Source organism: Lipotes vexillifer, unplaced genomic scaffold (genome assembly GCF_000442215.2).
Source record: "Lipotes vexillifer unplaced genomic scaffold, Lipotes_vexillifer_v1.1 scaffold640, whole genome shotgun sequence".
Classification (NCBI taxonomy): domain Eukaryota; kingdom Metazoa; phylum Chordata; class Mammalia; order Artiodactyla; family Lipotidae; genus Lipotes; species Lipotes vexillifer.
The window spans coordinates 1,308,240-1,327,723 of record NW_006773138.1 but is presented as its reverse complement, the minus strand read 5'-3'; the positions used below and the strand labels follow the sequence as shown (position 1 = coordinate 1,327,723).

The 19,484-nt window shown below is 41.4% G+C and overlaps 2 protein-coding genes across 2 annotated transcripts in view; both read right to left on the bottom strand.

Annotated features, from left to right (window-relative positions):
- The window catches only part of DNAJB13 (DnaJ heat shock protein family (Hsp40) member B13), a 14,237-nt gene extending 12,969 nt beyond the window's left edge, over positions 1-1,268 (bottom strand). Inside the window, exon 1 of the mRNA XM_007448085.1 lies at positions 1,160-1,268. Coding sequence (XP_007448147.1) covers positions 1,160-1,227 — 68 coding nt within the window. The 5' untranslated portion in view covers positions 1,228-1,268. The remainder of the gene's footprint in view (positions 1-1,159) is intronic.
- A 16,935-nt stretch (positions 1,269-18,203) lies between these two features.
- Positions 18,204-19,484, bottom strand: part of PAAF1 (proteasomal ATPase associated factor 1) — a 46,535-nt gene continuing 45,254 nt past the window's right edge. The window contains exon 12 of the mRNA XM_007448084.1: positions 18,204-18,661. Within this exon, the coding sequence (XP_007448146.1) occupies positions 18,584-18,661 (78 nt within the window). The 3' untranslated portion in view covers positions 18,204-18,583. The remainder of the gene's footprint in view (positions 18,662-19,484) is intronic.

Below are 19,484 nucleotides of genomic sequence, written 5' to 3'. Positions count from 1 at the left end.
TGCCCTCCCTCCTTGTGATCCTTCCCTAGACAGGTCTCACTGGCCAATGAAATGCTATGAACAGTGGGTGACATTACACACTGTCCCGAATTGTTCTCTGATTAACGAGTTTGTGTCTTGTTTTGCCAGCCACACTGTAGACTCTCTCCACTTACCCCACTGAGATCCCCTATGGGACTTGGCCCGTGGTAGGCAATTAGAGCAGGCAAGGTGTCTCAATACTGGCTCTGCCAGTTACTAGGCACGTAGCCTTGGGATAATAATGGTACCTACCTCTCAGGGCTGTTGTGAGGATTAAGTGAAATAATGATGGAAGGTTCTCAGAACAGCATCTGCACAATTCAGTAAGTGTAGCTATTATCATACAACTTAATTAAATTGTCCTAGATTCCTCCCTTTTTTCTTTACCCTACAATGATCCAATTTATAGCTAAATCTATTCTCTCTTCTCTCTCCAGCCCACTGCCCTGCTTCAAGCCTCATCTTTTGCCTTGATTATCATGACAGCTCCTGAAGGGGTCTCTCTCTTTCCAAGATAGCTTCCACATGCCCTGTATGCCCCCTTTTGTAACATTCATCAAGCTTGCTGTGCCTTATTCAACATCTGTATCCACCAACAAAGTTAAGGTGCACATCTGTCTGATTCACGATATCTGTAGCTGCTGAGACTGCACCGAACCCATATAAGTAGGCGCTCAGTAAATATTAGTCAAAAAATATTTTTTCAGAAAAATGTGCTGATTCCTGTCTCCACAAAGTCCCCAAGACTTGATGGAACTATTCAGAGATGTAATTTATTCAATGCCAAAACCCCACGTGGACAGCCAGAATAAAATATGTAATACATCCATCTGGTCAGGTCACTCTCCTGTTCACAATACTTTGGGTCTCCATAATATTAAGTATAAAGTCTCCTTTGTTCCCATTTTATTGCTAGGAAAACCAGGGTACCCAGGAGAGCAGACAGGGCATAGAGTAAAGGATGATGGATTGGGAACCCTGACCCAGCCCAAAGCCAGGAAGTAGGTGTGCAAGAAGCAAGAAAAGGAACAAGGTCTACCTTGCCTGCCCTAAGCTGTGCAGGAAAGCTCAGTTTGGAAGAGATGAGGGTGGGCCTGTCCCAGCACAACACAGAAGCCTCGCTCCTGCCCCCACTCACGCATTCTTGATCTGGGCATCTTCTGAATTGCGAGTGATCTGGAGCACAGAGTAGTAATCCTGGCCCATGGCTGGCTGGTTGTCAGTCGGTGGATAGTCCTGACGCCAGCGGCTCTGTTAGTCTGCATTCCGTGGTTGCTCCTGACAACCGCACAGGGGCACTCTGGGAGTTGTAATCCTTCCTGCCTAAGCAAACCGCCTTCTCAGCTGTGCCCGTAGAAGAGGGATTGAGAAAACTGGGACTGATTCTGTGAGCCTAAGGATCACTCAACTCAGAAAACAGAGTTTTTCGTATGGACACCAAGGGGGGAAAGTGGCGGCGGGGTGGTGGTGGGATGAATTGGGAGATGGGGATTGACATACACACTAATATGCATAAAATAGATAACTAATAAGAACGTGCTGTATAAAAAAAATAAAATAAAATTCAGAAAAAATAATAAGTAAATTTAAAAAAATAAAACAGTTTTTAAGGAGAGTAGCAATTGGTTTTAATTAAGTTTTCAGACAAATAGATTTGGCTATTTTTTAAAAATAAATCTTTATTTTAGAATGTTTTTAGATTTTCAGAAAAAGTGTGAAGATAGTAGAGCTCTCATATGCCCCACACCAGGTTTCCCCTATCATTAACACGTTACATGAGTATGGTACGTTTATCACAAATAATAACCAATATCAGTACATCATTTATAACATAACTCCATCCTTTATTCAGATTTCCTAGTTTTTACCCTAATGCCTTTTGTTTGTTTTGGTTTCTTAAATAAATTTATTTACTTATTTGTGGCTGTGTTGGGTCTTTGCTGCTGCACGTGGGCCTTCTCTAGTTATAGCGAGCAAGGGGGAGCTACCCTTCACTGCGGTGTGCGGGCTTCTCATTGCGGTGGCTTCTCTTGTTGTGCAGCATGGGCTCTAGGTGTGCGGGCTTCAATTGTTATGGCACGCAGGCCTCAGTAGCAGTGGCGCATGGGCTTAGATGCTCTGCGGCATGTGGGATCTTCCCGGACCAGGGCTCGAACCCATGTCCCTTGTAAGCCCATGTCCCCTGCATTGGCAGGCAGATTCTTAACCACCGCGCCACCAGGGAAGCCCCTAATGCCATTTTTTGTTTTGTGTTGTTTTGTTTTTTCCTCTTCCAGGATCCGATCCAGGATATCACATTAAACTTAGCTGTCGAGATTTCCCTGGCGGTCCAGTGATTAAGACTCCGCACTCCCAAAGCAGGGGGTGTGGGTTCGATCCGTGGTCAGGAAACAAAGACACCACATGCCGCATGGCGTGGCCAAAAAAATTAATAAATAAATAAAAATAAACTTAGTTGTCGTGTCTCCTGAGGCTCCTCTTGGCTACAGCTGTTTCTCAAACTTTCCATGTTTTTGATGACTTTGACAGTTTAAGGAGTACTGGTCAGGTATTTTGTAGACTGTCTCTCAATTGGGATTTGTTTGATGTTTTTCTTATTATTTAGATCGGGGTTGGGGTGCTTTGGAAGGAAGACCACAGAGGTAAAGTGTCATCCTCATGCCATCAGGTCAAAGGTACCATCACCATGACTTATCACTGTCAAGGCTGACCTTGATCACCTGCTGAGGTAGTGTTTGTCAGATTTCTCCCCTGTAAAGTTACTTTAATTTCCCCATTTCTGGATTGTACTCTTTCGAAGGAAGTCATTTCACAGTCCACCCTTAAAGAGTGGGGAGTTCCACTCCACCTCCTTGAGGGCAGCAGCATGGTTTTCCACTCACATCCTACACCCAGTCACCAAGCTCAGACCATTTTACCTCCTAGACATCTCTCGAGCTCCTCCTCTGCTCATCCTCCTCCTAGCCATGGCCTTGCTTGGGCTTTCATCTTTCAACAAGGTCACCACGACTTCCTCACTGTCCTGCCACCTTGTCTCTACCCTGCCGAGACCTCACTCCACTTGTAATAAGGGCAGGCACGACCAATAGCAGTCCCGCTCAACCATTGGTAGGCATCGCAGTGGGCCCCCACTCTCCCCTTCCTCTGTGTAAATGGAGCCCAAATTTGTACTGAGGAAGATTTTTTTTTTTTTTTTTTTTTTTTAGGAAGATTTTTTTTGAGACACTCGTCTGCCATCTTCTCGGTCTGCTGGCTTTCCAATTAAAGTCGTTATTCCTGCCCCAACAACTGGTCTCCCCATTTACTGGCCTGTCGTGTGGCGAGCAGAGCAAGCTTGGGCTCCGTAACACTGCCCAGTTAATGCAAGCTGTTTATCCTGGCACACAGGTGCTCAGTGATCTGCTCCCTCCTATCTGCTCTCACTTCTCACACTTCACCTGCTCGTCAGAATTCACTACAGCACTTGCAGATGCCCAGCTAACCATTCTCTCCCATTCACCTATGCTGCCACCTCTACTCAGACCCTCCCCACCAAACCCACCACCAACCCTTGCTTGGCCCAGCTGACTCCTACTCATTCTTTTTTTCTTATGAAATAGTTTACATGCAAGAAAGAGCAGCATTAGAACATTTGTTATTGAAGGACTGCTGCCCCTGTGTGCCCCTCCCTACCTGTTTATTATTCTCTTGCGTTTCTTTATCATTTTCCTACTATGCATGTATCTGATGGTGTACTGCTAAATGTTTAACAGGCTCACCAGAAGGAAAAAAATAGCTCTGATTTGTAGCATTTGCCAATTTCTCCCAAGTTGGCACAGCCAGCTCCACATACCACTGCATGTATCCAAAACATGTATTTACCTGCATGTATTTACCTTTTCATATTTTTAAACTTTATATAAATGGTATCATTTATGCAAACAGTATGTGTTTGTGCATGTGTGTGTGGGGGGGTGACTTGTCTTCACAGAGGTTGTATCGCATTCTCTGCTGATCCTGAACATTTGGGCATGTGTGTCAACTCTGCAAGGTAATATCAGACAGTTTTCTGATGTGGTGATTCTAAATTACAACGGCAAAATAGCGGTTCCTTTTTCCTCCACATTCTCACCAATTCTTGGCGTCAAATTTTTAAATGGTTGCCAATATAGGTGTGAAATAGAATCCCACTGTGGATTTTAATTTGCATTTCTTGGTGGAGGTCTTTTCATTTTTATTTGCAATTACTTTTCCTCGTTGTGAAATGCCTATTTACATCTGTTGTCCATTTTTCTATTGGGCTATTCTTTTTTTACAAATTGATTTGTGACTCTTTATGTTTCTTTGTTGATAATATGAAATACAAACCCCTTCCACCTTGGAGCTTGTCTTTTTACCATTTTTTTAAATGGGGTCAAATTTATCAATCTGTTCCTTTTTGGTTATCTTTTTGTGTCTAGTTTAAGAAATATTCCCTATACAAGGTCATAAAGATCTTCACCTACATATTCTTCCAAAAGTCCATTTTACTTTAAAATCTTTAATCCACCTAGAACTTATTATTCTGTTTATGGTGCCAAGTAGGTATTGTTTTTTTCTTTTAGGCATCCCACTATCCCAGAACCATTTATTCAACAGTCCATTGTTTCCCCACAAATGTGTATGACTGCTGTGTTATATACAAATGTTACATATATGCATGGGTTTGTATCTGGACTATTGTTCCACTGGTCGATCCCTGGGCCAGCACCACACTACAGCCCTTCCTCTCCTCCGCCTTCTTCCTCAGGAGTATCTTCTCTAAGTACTTAGCTTCTTACTCCTCTCAAATGGAAACATATTCTTAAGAAAGGATCAAATATCAGTCATACAGGCAAAAGAGGGGTGCTACATTTTAAACCTCATCTCTAATTGTGGATGGAAAATCTTGATAGTTCCCTGATGGCACTTCAGATACTAATGACTGAGATATTTAAGAACTTCCCCGGGTCCTCTGAAGCCACACTATTACAGAGGAGGGCCTGCCTTAAAGTAGACCTTTCATATTACTTGAGGCAAAAGATCTATTTTAGATATATTTAGGTATATCTGGAAGTGGTAAAACACACTTTTGGAGTTGGGCCAAAGGACAGAGAAATCAATTAAAAAGCTAAGAAGTAAAGTGTAGGTTTTGGGTGAGTTGACTGGTCAAAGAGACCCTACCTTTTATTTTTTTATTTTTTTATACATCAGGTTATTAGTTATCCATTTTATACACATCAGTGTATGCATGTCAATCCCAGCCTCCCAATTCATCACACCACCACCACCACCGCCCTGCCACTTTCCCCCCTTGGTGTCCATACGTTTGTTCTCTACATCTGTGTCTCTATTTCTGCCCTGCAAACTGGTTCACCATTTTTCTAGATTACACATATATGCGATATTTGTTTTTCTCTTTCTGACTTACTTCACTCTGTATGACAGTCTCTAGATCCAACCACGTCTCTACAAACGACCCAATTTCGTTTCTTTTTATGGCTGAGTAATATTCCATTGTATATATGTACCACATCTTCTTTATCCATTCCAGAGTGACCATATCTTGATGTTGCTGTATTCACATGCCATTTGTGCGACCTGAAGCAAGCTTACTTAATGGCCCCAAGTCTAAGTTTCCTTGAATAAATGGGATTATTAACATGAACTCCACCACAGGGTTGGTGTGAAAATATTAAATAAAACTATACAAAAGCACACATCACATAGAAGATGCTCCCTCAGCACTGAGGCAGTAGACTCAGAGCCAAATCCTATCTGTTAGCTACTAGTTTTATGACCTTGAAACAGTTACTTCTTAGCTACAATTGCCTAGTTATAAAATGAAAATATGGAATTACTCTTTATAGTTTTTTGCATTTCTGAGCTTTCTTAGGTATTTAATTTGCATTTTTATTTAATTACTTAAATTGAACATTTTTTCTTGTGTATTGGTCATTTATTTTACTCTCTCTTTTTTTTTTAAGCCACACAGCTTGCAGGATCTTACTTCCCCAACCAGGGATCGAACCCGGGCCCCCCGCAGTGAAAGTGCCGAATCCTAACCACTGGACTGCCAGAGAATTACGTGTTTTACTCTTATTGCCAGAAAAAAGTGTTGTTAAAAATTAAACTCAGAGGGTTGGGGGAAGGCCTTGCTTAATCTGGGACTGGCTGCGGTGAATGGAGAGGTAGGAGGTGACTCTATCTGAGGGACACCAGGTGTGCAAGGACCATAGTAAAAGGGGAGGAGATGGCCTGTGTGGCCTGTGTGGCTGGAAGATTGGTTACTCACAGTGGTATTGAGCAAATAAGTGAATATACTAAGAATTATGAGAGTGAAGCCTTCTCATTGTTGGAGAAAGGAGGTAAATATGTAAAAGGTGGAGCTGGATTGGAATTGGTGACATCAGTGTGAATGCATGATTTTTAATATATATATATAGAATGATGGATGCAGAAAGAGAGATGTGTATATGTACTATCTACTGATAGGGCCAAGAAGCAATAATACCCCACTAGTAAAGAGCATATTATTGCCCAGGTTTTGGTTTCTGAATACTAATTCTCCACTAAAAGGAACCAGGGCTATTTAGACAAACAACTGATTCCAGGGCTGGGATTGGAAAGTATAAGTTGAGGCCTGAAAATCTTGTGGTACCAGAGAATATGGAAGTGCTCAAAGAATGATGGAAATATGTCAAAAGGACACAGGATCCAGCTTGAAGGAGCTCCCATTGGCCCAAATGGGACACTCTAAATAGAAAAATAAATAATAGTAATAACGGATTATAATCCATAGAATAAAAGATGAATCCATGAGTAATCTATAATAATACATCTGACGAATGAATGAGTGAATGAATGTATAAATGAGGGAGAAGGGAAAGTTCTTCCTTACAGTAGAATGCTGATTATAAATGTAAAAAGAATAATGGAATTAGAAAATCACCATTTGGGGCTTCCCTGGTGGCACAGTGGTTGAGAGTCCGCCTGCCAATGCCGGGGACATGGGTTCGTGCCCTGGTCCGGGAAGATCCCACATGCCGCGGATCGGCTGGGCCCGTGAGCCATGGCCGCTGAGCCTGAGCGTCCGGAGCCTGTGCTCTGCAGCGGGAGAGGCCGCAACAGTGAGAGGCACACATACCACAAAAACAGTAGAATGCTGATTATAAATGTAAAAAGAATAATGGAATTAGAAAATCACCATTTGGGGCTTCCCTGGTGGCACAGTGGTTGAGAGTCCGCCTGCCAATGCCGGGGACATGGGTTCGTGCCCTGGTCCGGGAAGATCCCACATGCCGCGGATCGGCTGGGCCCGTGAGCCATGGCCGCTGAGCCTGAGCGTCCGGAGCCTGTGCTCTGCAGCGGGAGAGGCCGCAACAGTGAGAGGCACACCTAAAACCAAAAAAAAAAAAAAAAAAAAAAAAGGAAAATCACCATTTGGCAATTTTCATAGGAATAACTGATTCAGACAGAAATCATTAAAGAATGCTAAAACTAGTTCATACAAGATTGATGAGGAATAGGATATTTATATACTCTCAAAGTAGCTCCCCCCAGAATACTTATTAACTTTGCTATGGAGAAACCTGGTAGATACCATTTTAACTGAGTTAACATTGCCTGACTAAAATAAAAAGGATGGACAAAAACAAGCATTGGCAAGGACATGGAGAAAGCAGAACACTTATACATTGCTGGTGGGAATGCAAAATGGTGCAGCCTATTTGGAAAATAGTTGGCAGTCTCTCAAAACATTAAACATAGAGTTACCATATGACCAAGCAGTTCCACTGTTAAGTATATACCCAACAGAACTAAAAATATATGTTCACAAAAAAACCTGTACACGAATGGTCACAGCAGCATTATCCATAATAGCTAAAAAGTGAAAACAATCTAAATGTCTATCATCTGATGAATGGATTAAAAAACTGTAGTATATCCATACAACGGTGTATTAGGGTTCTCCAGGGAAACAGAGACAATAAGATGTGTGTGTGTGTGTGTGTGTGTTGTGTGTGTGTGTAGAGATTTATTTTAAGGATTGGCTCATGCAATTATGGAGACTTGACGAGTCCAAAATCTGCAGGGTAAGCCTGTGGTACAGCAGGAGACCCAGGGAACAGTTGCAGTTTGAGTCCAAAGGCAATCCTTTGGTAGAATTCCTTCTTGCTTGGGGGAGGTCAGTCTTTCTCTATTAAGGCCTTCAACTGATTGGATGAGGCCTTACATTATAGAAGGTAATCTGCGTTACTCAAAGTCCACTGATTTAAATGTCAGTGTCATCCAAAAAACACAGAAACATCCAGAATGTTTGACCAAATATCTGGGCAACATGGCTCAGTCACGTTGACAAATAAATTTTTTTTTAATAAATTTATTTATATTTATTTTTGGCTGCATTGGGTATTCGTTGCTGCACGAGGGCTTTCCCTAGTTTCAGTGAGTGGGGGCTACTCTTGGTTGCGGTGTGCTGGCTTCTCATTGCAGTGTCTTCCCCTGCTGTGGAGCATGGGCTTTAGGCATGCGAGCTTCAGTAGTTGTGGCACACAGGCTCAGTAGTTGTGGCTCGCGGGCTCTAGAGCACAGGCTCAGTAGTTGTGGCACACGGGCTTAGTTGCTCCGAGGCATGTGGGATCCTCCCACACCAGGGCTCGAACCCGTGTTCCCTGCATTGGCAGGCGGATTCTTAACCAGTGAGCCACCAGGGAAGCCCGACAAATAAAATTAACCATCACAAGTGGGCTATTACTTGACAACAAAAAAGAATGACGTACTGATACATGCTACAACATGGATAAACCCTGAAAACTTTATACTAAGTGAAAGAAGCCAGACACAAAAGGCCACATATAATATGATTCCATTTATATAAAACATCCAGAATAGGCAAATCCACAGAGACAGAGAGTCATCTGATTAGTGGTTGCCAGGGCTGGGGCATGGGGATTGACTGTTGAAGTATATGGGGTTTCTTTCTGGGGTGATGAAATGTTCTGGCATTGGTGGTGATGGCTGCACGACCTTGTGAATATACTAAAAACCACCAAATTGCATACTTTAAAAGGGTGAACTTTATGGTTTGTGAATTATATCTCAAAAAACAAAACAAAACAAAAGGTTAACATCACCAGTAATGAGACAAATCGACCTTGTGTGGCTCCCAATACCATGCTCTTAGGATGGAGAATCACATCGGGAGTATTCTTGCCCAAATACATAACCTAAATCTAATCATGAGGAAACATCAGACAAACCCAAAGTGGCCTACATTTCAAAAATATCAGGGTTATAAAAGGAAATACTGAGGAAGTACTCCAGACAGAAGGCAAATAAATGCAACGTATGATCCTGGATTAGACCCTGGACCACAAAGGAAAGACTGATTATAAAGGACATTGTTGGGACAACCAGCAAAACTTGAATGGGGCTGGCAAACTGGATGATAGTATAGTATCAATGCGGGTTTCCTTGTTTTGACAGATATACTGCGGTTATGAAGGAGTGTCCTTGATTTCAGCAAGTGCATACTGAAGTATTTAAAGGTAAGAGGACATAAAATCTGTGTATTACTCACAAGTGATTCAGAAAAAATATATACAGCATATATAACCTGTATAAAAAATATATCTATAGGGGCTTCCCTGGTGGCGCAGTGGTTGGGAGTCCGCCTGCCGATGCAGGGGATGCGGGTTCGTGCCCCGGTCTGGGAGGATCCCACATGCCGCGGAGCGGCTGGGCCCGTGAGCCATGGCCGCTGAGCCTGCGCGCCCGGAGCCTGTGCTCCGCAAAGGGAGAGGCCACTAGCAGTGAGAGGCCCGCGTACCGCAAAAACAAACAAACAAACAAACAAACAAAATATATCTATATATATATAAAGAAAGAGGGAGAGAGAGGATGATAAAGCAAACGTAAGAAGTTAACAACTGGGAGATCTGGGTGGGAATATACTGGAATCCTCTGAGCTATTCTTACAGCTTTTCTGCAAGTTTGAAATTATTTCAAAATAAAAAGTAAATTAGAAAAATATATAAAATATATCTACAAAGAGACTTGTTCAAGAAAAATAAATCTTTGCCTTGCAACGCTACTGTGAGGACTGTGCCTGGCACACAGTATATGCTCAATAGCTGCTGCCACTGCCAACTTTTCAGGACTGAGAAATAGAGGCACTTCTCACAAGAAGTCACAGGGGGGCATCTGAAAGCCAAGAAACAAGGTCTAGCACAGAGCTTCCCTGGGCCTGCAGTGCTGCAGATGGGGGTTGTCAACCCTTCCTTACCCAGAATGCATTCCTCAACACAAAAGGAAAAAAAAACTTTGTCTGCTGCAAAATGGGGATTATTCCATTCACAGTAGATAAGGCTTTGGGGTACCTGAGAGCTAGCCTCTGCTCCTTCTGTTTGGGTCTGGACTTCAGGACAGCTGTCAAGGGTTACTGCATCTATCACAATCAGGATATCAACTCTGGAGACCTGTGAAAAGGGGCTTGTAAATATGATGGCAATGGAGAAGAACGAGTCCTGGAATGGGAACTGAGACATACTTGTGTGAACTCAGCTATATTCTTCCTCATCCTTTTTTGTTAGTCTGACTTCTTAGAGGTTCCACCTGGACCTCCTAGGATTCAATGTTTCTGAGCTCTGGAATATGTCCTTTTGGGTCTATCTGACCCTATCACAAATCACTCCTTGAACGAAATTGCTCTAGTCCCAGAGGTCTTGTGACCACATGGTATAGTGGAAGGAGCATGGGCCTTGGAGAAAGACTGAGCAAGGTCCAAATCAAGGCTCTGGTACTTAATTCCTTGAGCCTCAGTTTTTAATTTAATTTATTTTTGGCTGCATTGGGTATTCGTTGCTGCATGCGGGCTTTCTCTAATTGTGGAGAGTGGGGGCTACTCTTCATTGTGGCGCACAGGCTTCTCATTGCGGTGGCTTCTCTTGTTGTGGAGCACGGGCTCTAGGCACGCAGGCTTCAGTAGTTGTGGTGCACGGGCTCAGCAGTGTGGCCCGCGGGCTCTAGAGCACAGGCTCAGTAGTTGTGGTGCACAGGCTTAGTTGCTCGGCAGCATGTGGGATCTTCCCAGACCAGGGCTCAAACCCGTGTCCCCTGCTTTGGCAGGTGGATTCTTAACCAGTGTGCCACCAGGGAAGTCCCTCTTTATCCTTTAGACAGGAATAATACCATTTCCTTTTTAAGAGTGTTATGAGGATTAAATATTTACATATAAAACCTAGAACAGAGTAGATACTCAGTAGATACTCAGTGAATTACAGTATTTTATTTTCGATTTGGTTTAGGCAAAAGCAACTGGAAGGAAAATATGGGATTTAAAGTTAAGATAAACTGTGTTCAAGTTCCTACTCTCTATGACCCTTGGCAAATCACTAGACCTCGTTGAGTCTCACCACTAGCCTTCTTTTTTTTTTTTTTGGCTGCGCTGTGTTGCTTAGAGGATCTCAGTTCCCTGACCAGGGACTGACCCTGGGCCACAGCACCAAAGGCCCGGAATCCCAACACTAGGCCACCAGGGAACTCCCTACCACCAGCCTTTAAGAACTCTGTAAACCATAATATTACCCCAGCTAGGAATTACCTTCTTCTTTTAAATAAATCCTGATCTTAGCCTACATGGCCCAGCACAAGGGCTGCTTTTCTCTAATAATGTAATTGATATGGTATTCATACTCTGGAAATGAATGACCATGCCGCACAGCATGCGAGATCTTAGTTCCCCGACCAGGGATCGAACCCATGCCCCCTGCAGTGGAAGTGCAGAGTCTTGACCACTGGACCACGAGGGAAGTCCAAACTTTGGAAATTATTAAAAAGAATGAGGGATTGAGCTCTGCCCACCAGAGCAACAGCCAGCTCTACACACCACCAGTCCCTCCCACCAGGAAACTGGCACAAGCCCCTTAGATAGCCTCATCACCAGAGGGCAGACAGCAGAAGCAAGAAGAACTACAATCCTGCAGCCTGTGGAACGAAAACCACATTCACAGAAAGATAGACAAGATGAAAAGGCAGAGGGCTATGTACCAGATGAAGGAACAAGATAAAACCCCAGAAAAACAACTAAATGATGTGCAGATAGGCAACCTTTCAGAAAAAGAATTCAGAATAATGATAGTGAAGATGATCCAGGACCTTGGAAAAAGGATGGAGGCAAAGATCGAGAAGATGCAAGAAACGTTTAACAAAGACCTAGAAGAATTAAAGAACAAACAAACAGAGATGAACAATACAATAACTGAAATGAAAACTACACTAGAAGGAATCAATAGCAGAATAACCGAGGCAGAAGAACAGATAAGTGACCTGGAAGACAGAAGGGCGGAATTCACTGCTGCGGAACAGAATAAAGAAAAAAGAATGAAAAGAAACAAAGACAGCCTAAGAGACCTCTGGGACAACATTAAGCACAACAACATTCGCATTATAGGGGTCCCAGAAGGAGAAGAGAGAGAGAAAGGACCCGAGAAAATATTTGAACATATTATAGTCAAAAACTTCCCTAACATGGGAAAGGAAATAGCCACCGAAGTCCAGGAAGCGCAGTGAGTCCCATACAGCATAAACGCAAGGAGAAACATGCCAAGACACGTTGTAATCAAACTGGCAAAAATGAAAGACAAAGAAAAATTATTGAAAGCAGCAAGGGAAAAACAACAAATAACATACAAGGTAACTCCCATAAGGTCAACAGCTGATTTCTCAGCAGAAACTCTACAAGCCAGAGGGAGTGGTATGATATACTTAAAGTGATGAAAGGGAAGAACCTACAACCATGATTACTCTACCGGGCAAGGATCTCATTAAGATTCGATGGAGAAATCAAAAGCTTTACAGACAAGCAAAAGCTAAGAGAATTCAGCACCACCAAACCAGTTCTACAACAAATGCTAAAGGAACTCCTCTAAGTGGGAAACACAAGAGAAGAAAAGGACCTACAAAAACAAACCCAAAACAATTAAGAAAATGGTCACAGGAACATACATATCGATAATTACCTTAAACGTGAATGGTTTAAACGCTCCAACCAAAAGACACAGGCTTGCTGAATGGATACAAAACTAAGACTCATATATATGCTGTCTACAAGAGAACCACTTCAGACCTAGAGACACATACAGACGGAAAGTGAGGAGATGGAAAAAGATATTCCATGCAAATAGAAATCAAAAGAAAGCTGGAGTAGCAATACTCACATCAGATAAGATAGACTTTAAAATAAAGAATACTACAAGAGACAAGGAAGGACACTATATAATGATCAAGGGATCAATCCAAGAAGAAGATATAACAATTATAAATATATATGAACCCAACATAGGAGCACCTCAATACATAAGGCAACTGCTAACAGCTGTAAAAGAGGAAATCGACAGTAACACAATAATAGTGGGGGACTTTAACACCACACTTACACCAATGGACAGATCATCCAAAAAGTAAATAAATAAGGAAACAGAAGCTTTAAATGACACAAAAGACCAGATAGATTTAATTGATATTTATAGGACATTCCATCCAACAACAGCAGATTATACTTTCTTCTCAAGTGCACACAGAACATTCTCCAGGATAGATCACATCTTGGATCACAAATCAAGCCTCAGTAAATTTAAGAAAATTGAAATCATATCAAGCATCTTTTCTGACCACAAAGCTATGAGATTAGAAATGAATTACAGGGAAAAAAACGTAAAAAACACAAACACATGGAGGCTAAACAATATGTTAGTAAATAACCAAGAGATCACTAAAGAAATCAAGAGGAAATCAAAAAATACCTAGAGACAAATGACAATGAAAACACGATGATCCAAAACCTGTGGGATGCAGCAAAAGTAGTTCTAAGAGGGAAGTTTATAGCTATACAAGCCTACCTCAAGAAACAAGAAAAATCTCAAATAAACAATCTAACCTTACATCTAAAGGAACTAGAGAAAGAAGAACAAACAAAACCCAAAGTTAGCACAAGGAAAGAAATCATAAAAATCAGAGCAGAAATAAATGCAATAGAAACAAAGAAAACAATAGCAAAGATCAATAAAGCTAAAAGCTGGTTCTTTGAGAAGGTAAACAAAATTGATAAACCATTAGCCTGACTCATGAAGAAGAGGGAGAGGACTCCAATCAATAAAACCAGAAATGAAAAAGGAGAAGTTACAACAGATACCGCAGAAATACAAAGCATCCTAAGAGACTACTACAAGCAACACTATGCCAATAAAATGGACAACCTGGAAGAAATGGCCAAATTCTTAGAAAGGTATAACCTTCCAAGAGTGAACCAGGAAGAAATAGAAAATATGAACAGATCAATCACAAGTAATGAAATTGAAATTGTGATTAGAAATCTTTCAACAAACAAAAGTCCAAGACCAGATGGCTTCACCGGTGAATTCTATCAAACATTTAAAGAGCTAACACCCACTGGTCTCAAACTCTACCAAAAAATTGCAGAGGAAGGAACACTCCCAAACTCATTCTATGAGGCCACCATCACCCTGATACCAAAAGCAGACAAAGATAGTAGAAAAAAAGAAAATTACAGACCAATATCACTGATGAATATAGATGCAAAAATCCTCAACAAAATATGAGCAAACAGAATCCAACAGCACATTAAAAGGATCATATACCATGATCAACTGGGATTTATCCCAGGGATGCAAGGATTCTTCAATATACGAAAATCAATCAATGTGATACACCGTATTAACAAACTGAAGAATAAAAACCATATGATCATTTCAATAGATGCAGAAAAAGCTTTTGACAAAATTCAACACCCATTTAGGATAAAAACTCTCCAGAAAGTGGGCATAGAGGGAACCTACCTCAACATAATAAAGGCCACATATGACAAACCCACAGCAAACATCATTCTCAATGGTGAAAAACTGAAAGCATTTCCTCTAAGATCAGGAACAAGACAAGGATGTCCACTCTCACCACTATTATTCAACATAGTTTTGGAAGTCCTAGCCATGGCAATCAGAGAAGAAAAAGAAATAAAAGGAATACAAATTGGAAAAGAAGAAGTAAAACTGTCACTGTTTGCAGATGACATGATACTATACATAGAGAATCCTAAAGATGACACCAGAAAACTACTAGAGCTCATCAACGAATTTGGTAAAGTTGCAGGATACAAAATGAATGCACAGAAATCTGTTGCATTCCTATATACTAATGATGAAAACTCTGAAAGAGAAGTTAGGGAAACACTCCCATTTACCACTGCAACAAAAAGAATAAAATACCTAAGAATAAACCTACCTTGGGAGACAAAAGACCTGTATGCAGAAAACTATAAGACACTGATGAAAGAAATTAAAGATGATACCAACAGATGGAGAGATATACCATGTTCTTGGATTGGAAGAATCAATATTGTGAAAATGACTATACTACCCAAAGCAATCTACAGATTCAATGCAATCCCTATCAAATTACCAATGGCATTTTTTACAGAACTAGAACAAAATACCTTAAAATTTGTATGGAGACACAAACGACCCCGAATAGCCAAAGCAGTCTTGAGGGAAAAAAGCAGAGCTGGAGGAATCAGACTCCCTGACTTCAGCCTATACTACAGTATAGCTATAGTAAGCTACAGTAATCAAGACAATATGGTACTGGCACAAAAACAGAACTATAGATCAATGGAACAAGATAGAAAGCCCAGAGATAAACCCATGCACCTATGGTGAACTAATCTATGACAAAGGAGGCAAGGATATACAATGGAGAAAAGACAGTCTCTTCAATAACTGCTGGAAAAACTGGACAGCTACATGTAAAAGAATGAAATTAGAACACTCCTTAACACCATACACAAAAATAAACTCAAAATGGATTAGAGACCTAAGTATAAGACCGGACACTATAAAACTCTTAGAGGAAAACATAGGAAGAACACTCTTTGACATAAATCACAGCAAGATCTTTCTTGATCCACCTCCTAGAGTAATGGAAATAAAAACAAAAATAAACAAATGGGACCTAATGAAACTTCAAAGCTTTTGCACAGCAAATGAAACCATAAACAAGATGAAAAGACAACCCTCAGAATGGGAGAAAATATTTGCAAACGAATCAATGGACAAAGGATTAATCTCCAAAATATAAAAACAGCTCATGCAGCTCAATATTAAAAAAACAAACAACCCAATCCAAAAATGGGAAGAAGACCTAAACAGACATTTCTCCAAAGAAGACATACAGATGGCCAAGAAGCACATGAAAAGCTGCTCAACATCACTAATTATTAGAGAAATGCAAATCAAAACTACAATGAGGTATCACCTCACACCAGTTAGAATGGGCATCAGCAGAGAATCTACAAACAACAAATGCTGGAGAGGGTGCAGAGAAAAGGGAACCCTCTTGCACTGTTGGTGGGAATGTAAATTGATACAGCCACTATGGAGAACAGTACGGAGGTTCCTTAACAAACTAAAAATACAATTACCATATGATCCAGCAATCCCACTACTGGGCATATACCCAGAGAAAACCATAATTCAAAAAGACACATGCACCCAGTGTTCATTGCAGCACTATTTAGAATAGCCAGGTCATGGAAGCAACCTAAATGCCCACTGACAGACGAATGGATAAACAAGATGTGGTACATATATACGATGGACTATTACTCAGCCATAAAAAGGAACGAAATTGGGTCATTTGTTAAGATGTGGATGGATCTAGAGACTGCAATACAGAGTGAAATAAGTCAGAAAGAGAAAAACAAATATCGTATATTAACACATATATGTGGAACCTAGAAAAATGGTACAGATGAACTGGTTTGCAGGGCAGAAATTGAGACACAGATGTAGAGAACAAACATATGGACACCAAGGGGGGGAAGTGGTGGGGGGTGGGCGTGGTGGTCTGCTGAATTGGGCGATTGGGATTGACATGTATTCACTGGTGTGTATAAAATTGATGACTAATAAGAACCTGTATAAAACAATAAATAAAATAAAATTCAAAAAAAAAAAAGAATGAGGCAGGTCTGGACTTCCCTGGTGGTGCAGTGGTTAAGGATCCACCTGCCAATGCAGGGGACATGAGTTCGAGCCTTGGTCCGGGAAGATCCCACATGCCACGGAGCAACTAAGCCCATGTGCCACAAGTATGGAGCCTGTGCTCTAGATCATGTGCCACAGCTACCGAAGCCCACATGCCTAGAGCCTGTGCTCTGCAATAAGAGAAGCCACTGCAATGAGAAATACGCACACCGCAATGAAGAGTAGCCCCCGCTCGACACAACTGGAGAGAGCCCATGCACAGCGGCAAGGACTCAGCCAGCGCAGCCAAAAATAAATTAAAAAAAAATTGAGGAACGTCTAAATGTACTAAGATGGAAAGAACTCAGAGATACTAAGTGAAAATAAACCATGGAATACACACATTATGATTCCATTTTTATGTTTAAGGAAAAAAAAGAGGTGACCATGTTGTATCCTTGCTTAAAACCCTTCTGTGGTCCCCCATAGCCAATCAAGTGAAGTTCAAGCTCCTTACCTGGCATTCAAGGCCATTCACTATTTGGACCCTGTCAACCTCTCCAGCCTCATCTCCTATAGACCAGCCTGGCCATCCCTTGAGCCCTGAGTTCCGTCTATGACTAAATTGCCCTTCACCATTTTTTTCTCTAGGTCTCAAGAATCAGAATCACCTGCGAGTCTTGTTAAAATACTGATTGTGGGCCCCATCCATAGAATTTCTGATTTAAGTCTGAAAGGGTCCGGGGTGGGGGTGGGGGGCGGTGGTTTCCAAGAATTTCTATTTCTAACAAGTTCCCAGGTGATCGGATACAGCTGTTACGTGGTCCAAAGGGACCACACTTTGATAGCTGCTGCCTTTACAATTATATGATTCAACTTCATCACCTGTATTAAGGGTGACCAATCATATCAGTTTGCCTGGGACAGAAGGCATGTAGCAGAAAACCCCTCAGTCCGAGGAAAACTGGGAAGGCTGGTTACCCTACCTGTCTAAGAATCTTTCCCAGGTTGCATATGGGATATTTACTGCTACTGTCAAGTAGTTCTACCCTATAGCCAGGATAACAGGAAGTGCCTGAGAAGGGAATCCCATCACCAGTGACTGACATTTTGCTAGAGCAGGAGTAGTTAACAAAGATTCTCAAATTCAGACTCCTCCAAACATATTTTCTTTATTTCCTCCAGAGAACAGGCTTCAGTCCTCCGGTCCTTGCAAACATTTAACACAATCAGTGTGACAAACTATAAGCATCCATATCCTTGTCCTATGTTGCTGGGGTGAGTTTAAGGGAGAAGTTGGGACAAATGCAGGGAGCACATGTGAGCTTCTTACTCACTTCAAAGTGGGTCCTGTCATGGAATGATAGCTCCACATGGGCCAATGCAGCTGACTTTTTGTTGCTTCCAAAGGGTACCCAATACAATAAAGGGCACCCATGGTCCTTCCATGGTCCTTGATGATGTTTCTGCTCACTGCTGATCACAGTCAATCTTTTTCATTAACTGGGACTCCTCTTCCCAAGGGGTCAGAGGTCAGAGAGCTGATAGCGTCGCACAAGACCATCTCGACAACATGTGTAGATCTGCTTCTCCCATGTGGCTACCTGAAACACAAGAGTTCACAGCTCAAAGGAAGCCCGGGATTCTTCCATTTCAAAAAAATAGAGGCTTGTCATTGACCCCTACTAGTACAAAGGAGTTTGAGAAGCTTTATTGACTCCAAAGACAAGACTTACATCCATGATATATATTAAAAAAAATAGCTGGCCAGAATCAAAGGGGCTCATGACTACAGAACAGAGAAACTAAGTGGCCAAGTGGAGAACAAACCCACTAGCATTGTGCACGGTTTAGTGCAGACAGTGTGTACTGGGGGAGCAGATGGCCCATAGAAAGGCCTGGGTATCCTTGAACCTCATAAAATTATATGCAAAGGAGTTCTCAAAATGTGCCTTTTTTTTTTTTCTGAGGAGGATTTCATCAAATTCTCAAAGCAGTCTGAGACTCAAAGGAGGCTAAGCACCACTAATTTAATGGAAATGGCACGATTTCTGGAGTTAGCTTAATCACAGGTTTGCTAATATGTAGCTGCATGACCTAGAGCAACTTTCTCAACCCCTCTGGGCCCATTTCTTCATTTGTAAAACGAAAATGATACGTTAATTCACAATACAGAACAATATGCAGGAATTTTAAAAAATTAAATGTATCTATTATATATTCATTTGTCTGGAAAGAGCTCCAAAATGTCATGTAAAATAACCCAAGTCATAGAGCAATACATATAGAATGATCCCAATTATGTACAAAGTAAAGACAAAACTATATTATTTACATAAATACACAAAGATGTAAGTGCAAATTCTCCAAAAACAGTCTTAAAAGATACATGTCAAACTATTAATGCTAGTTACTTCAGGAAAGAGT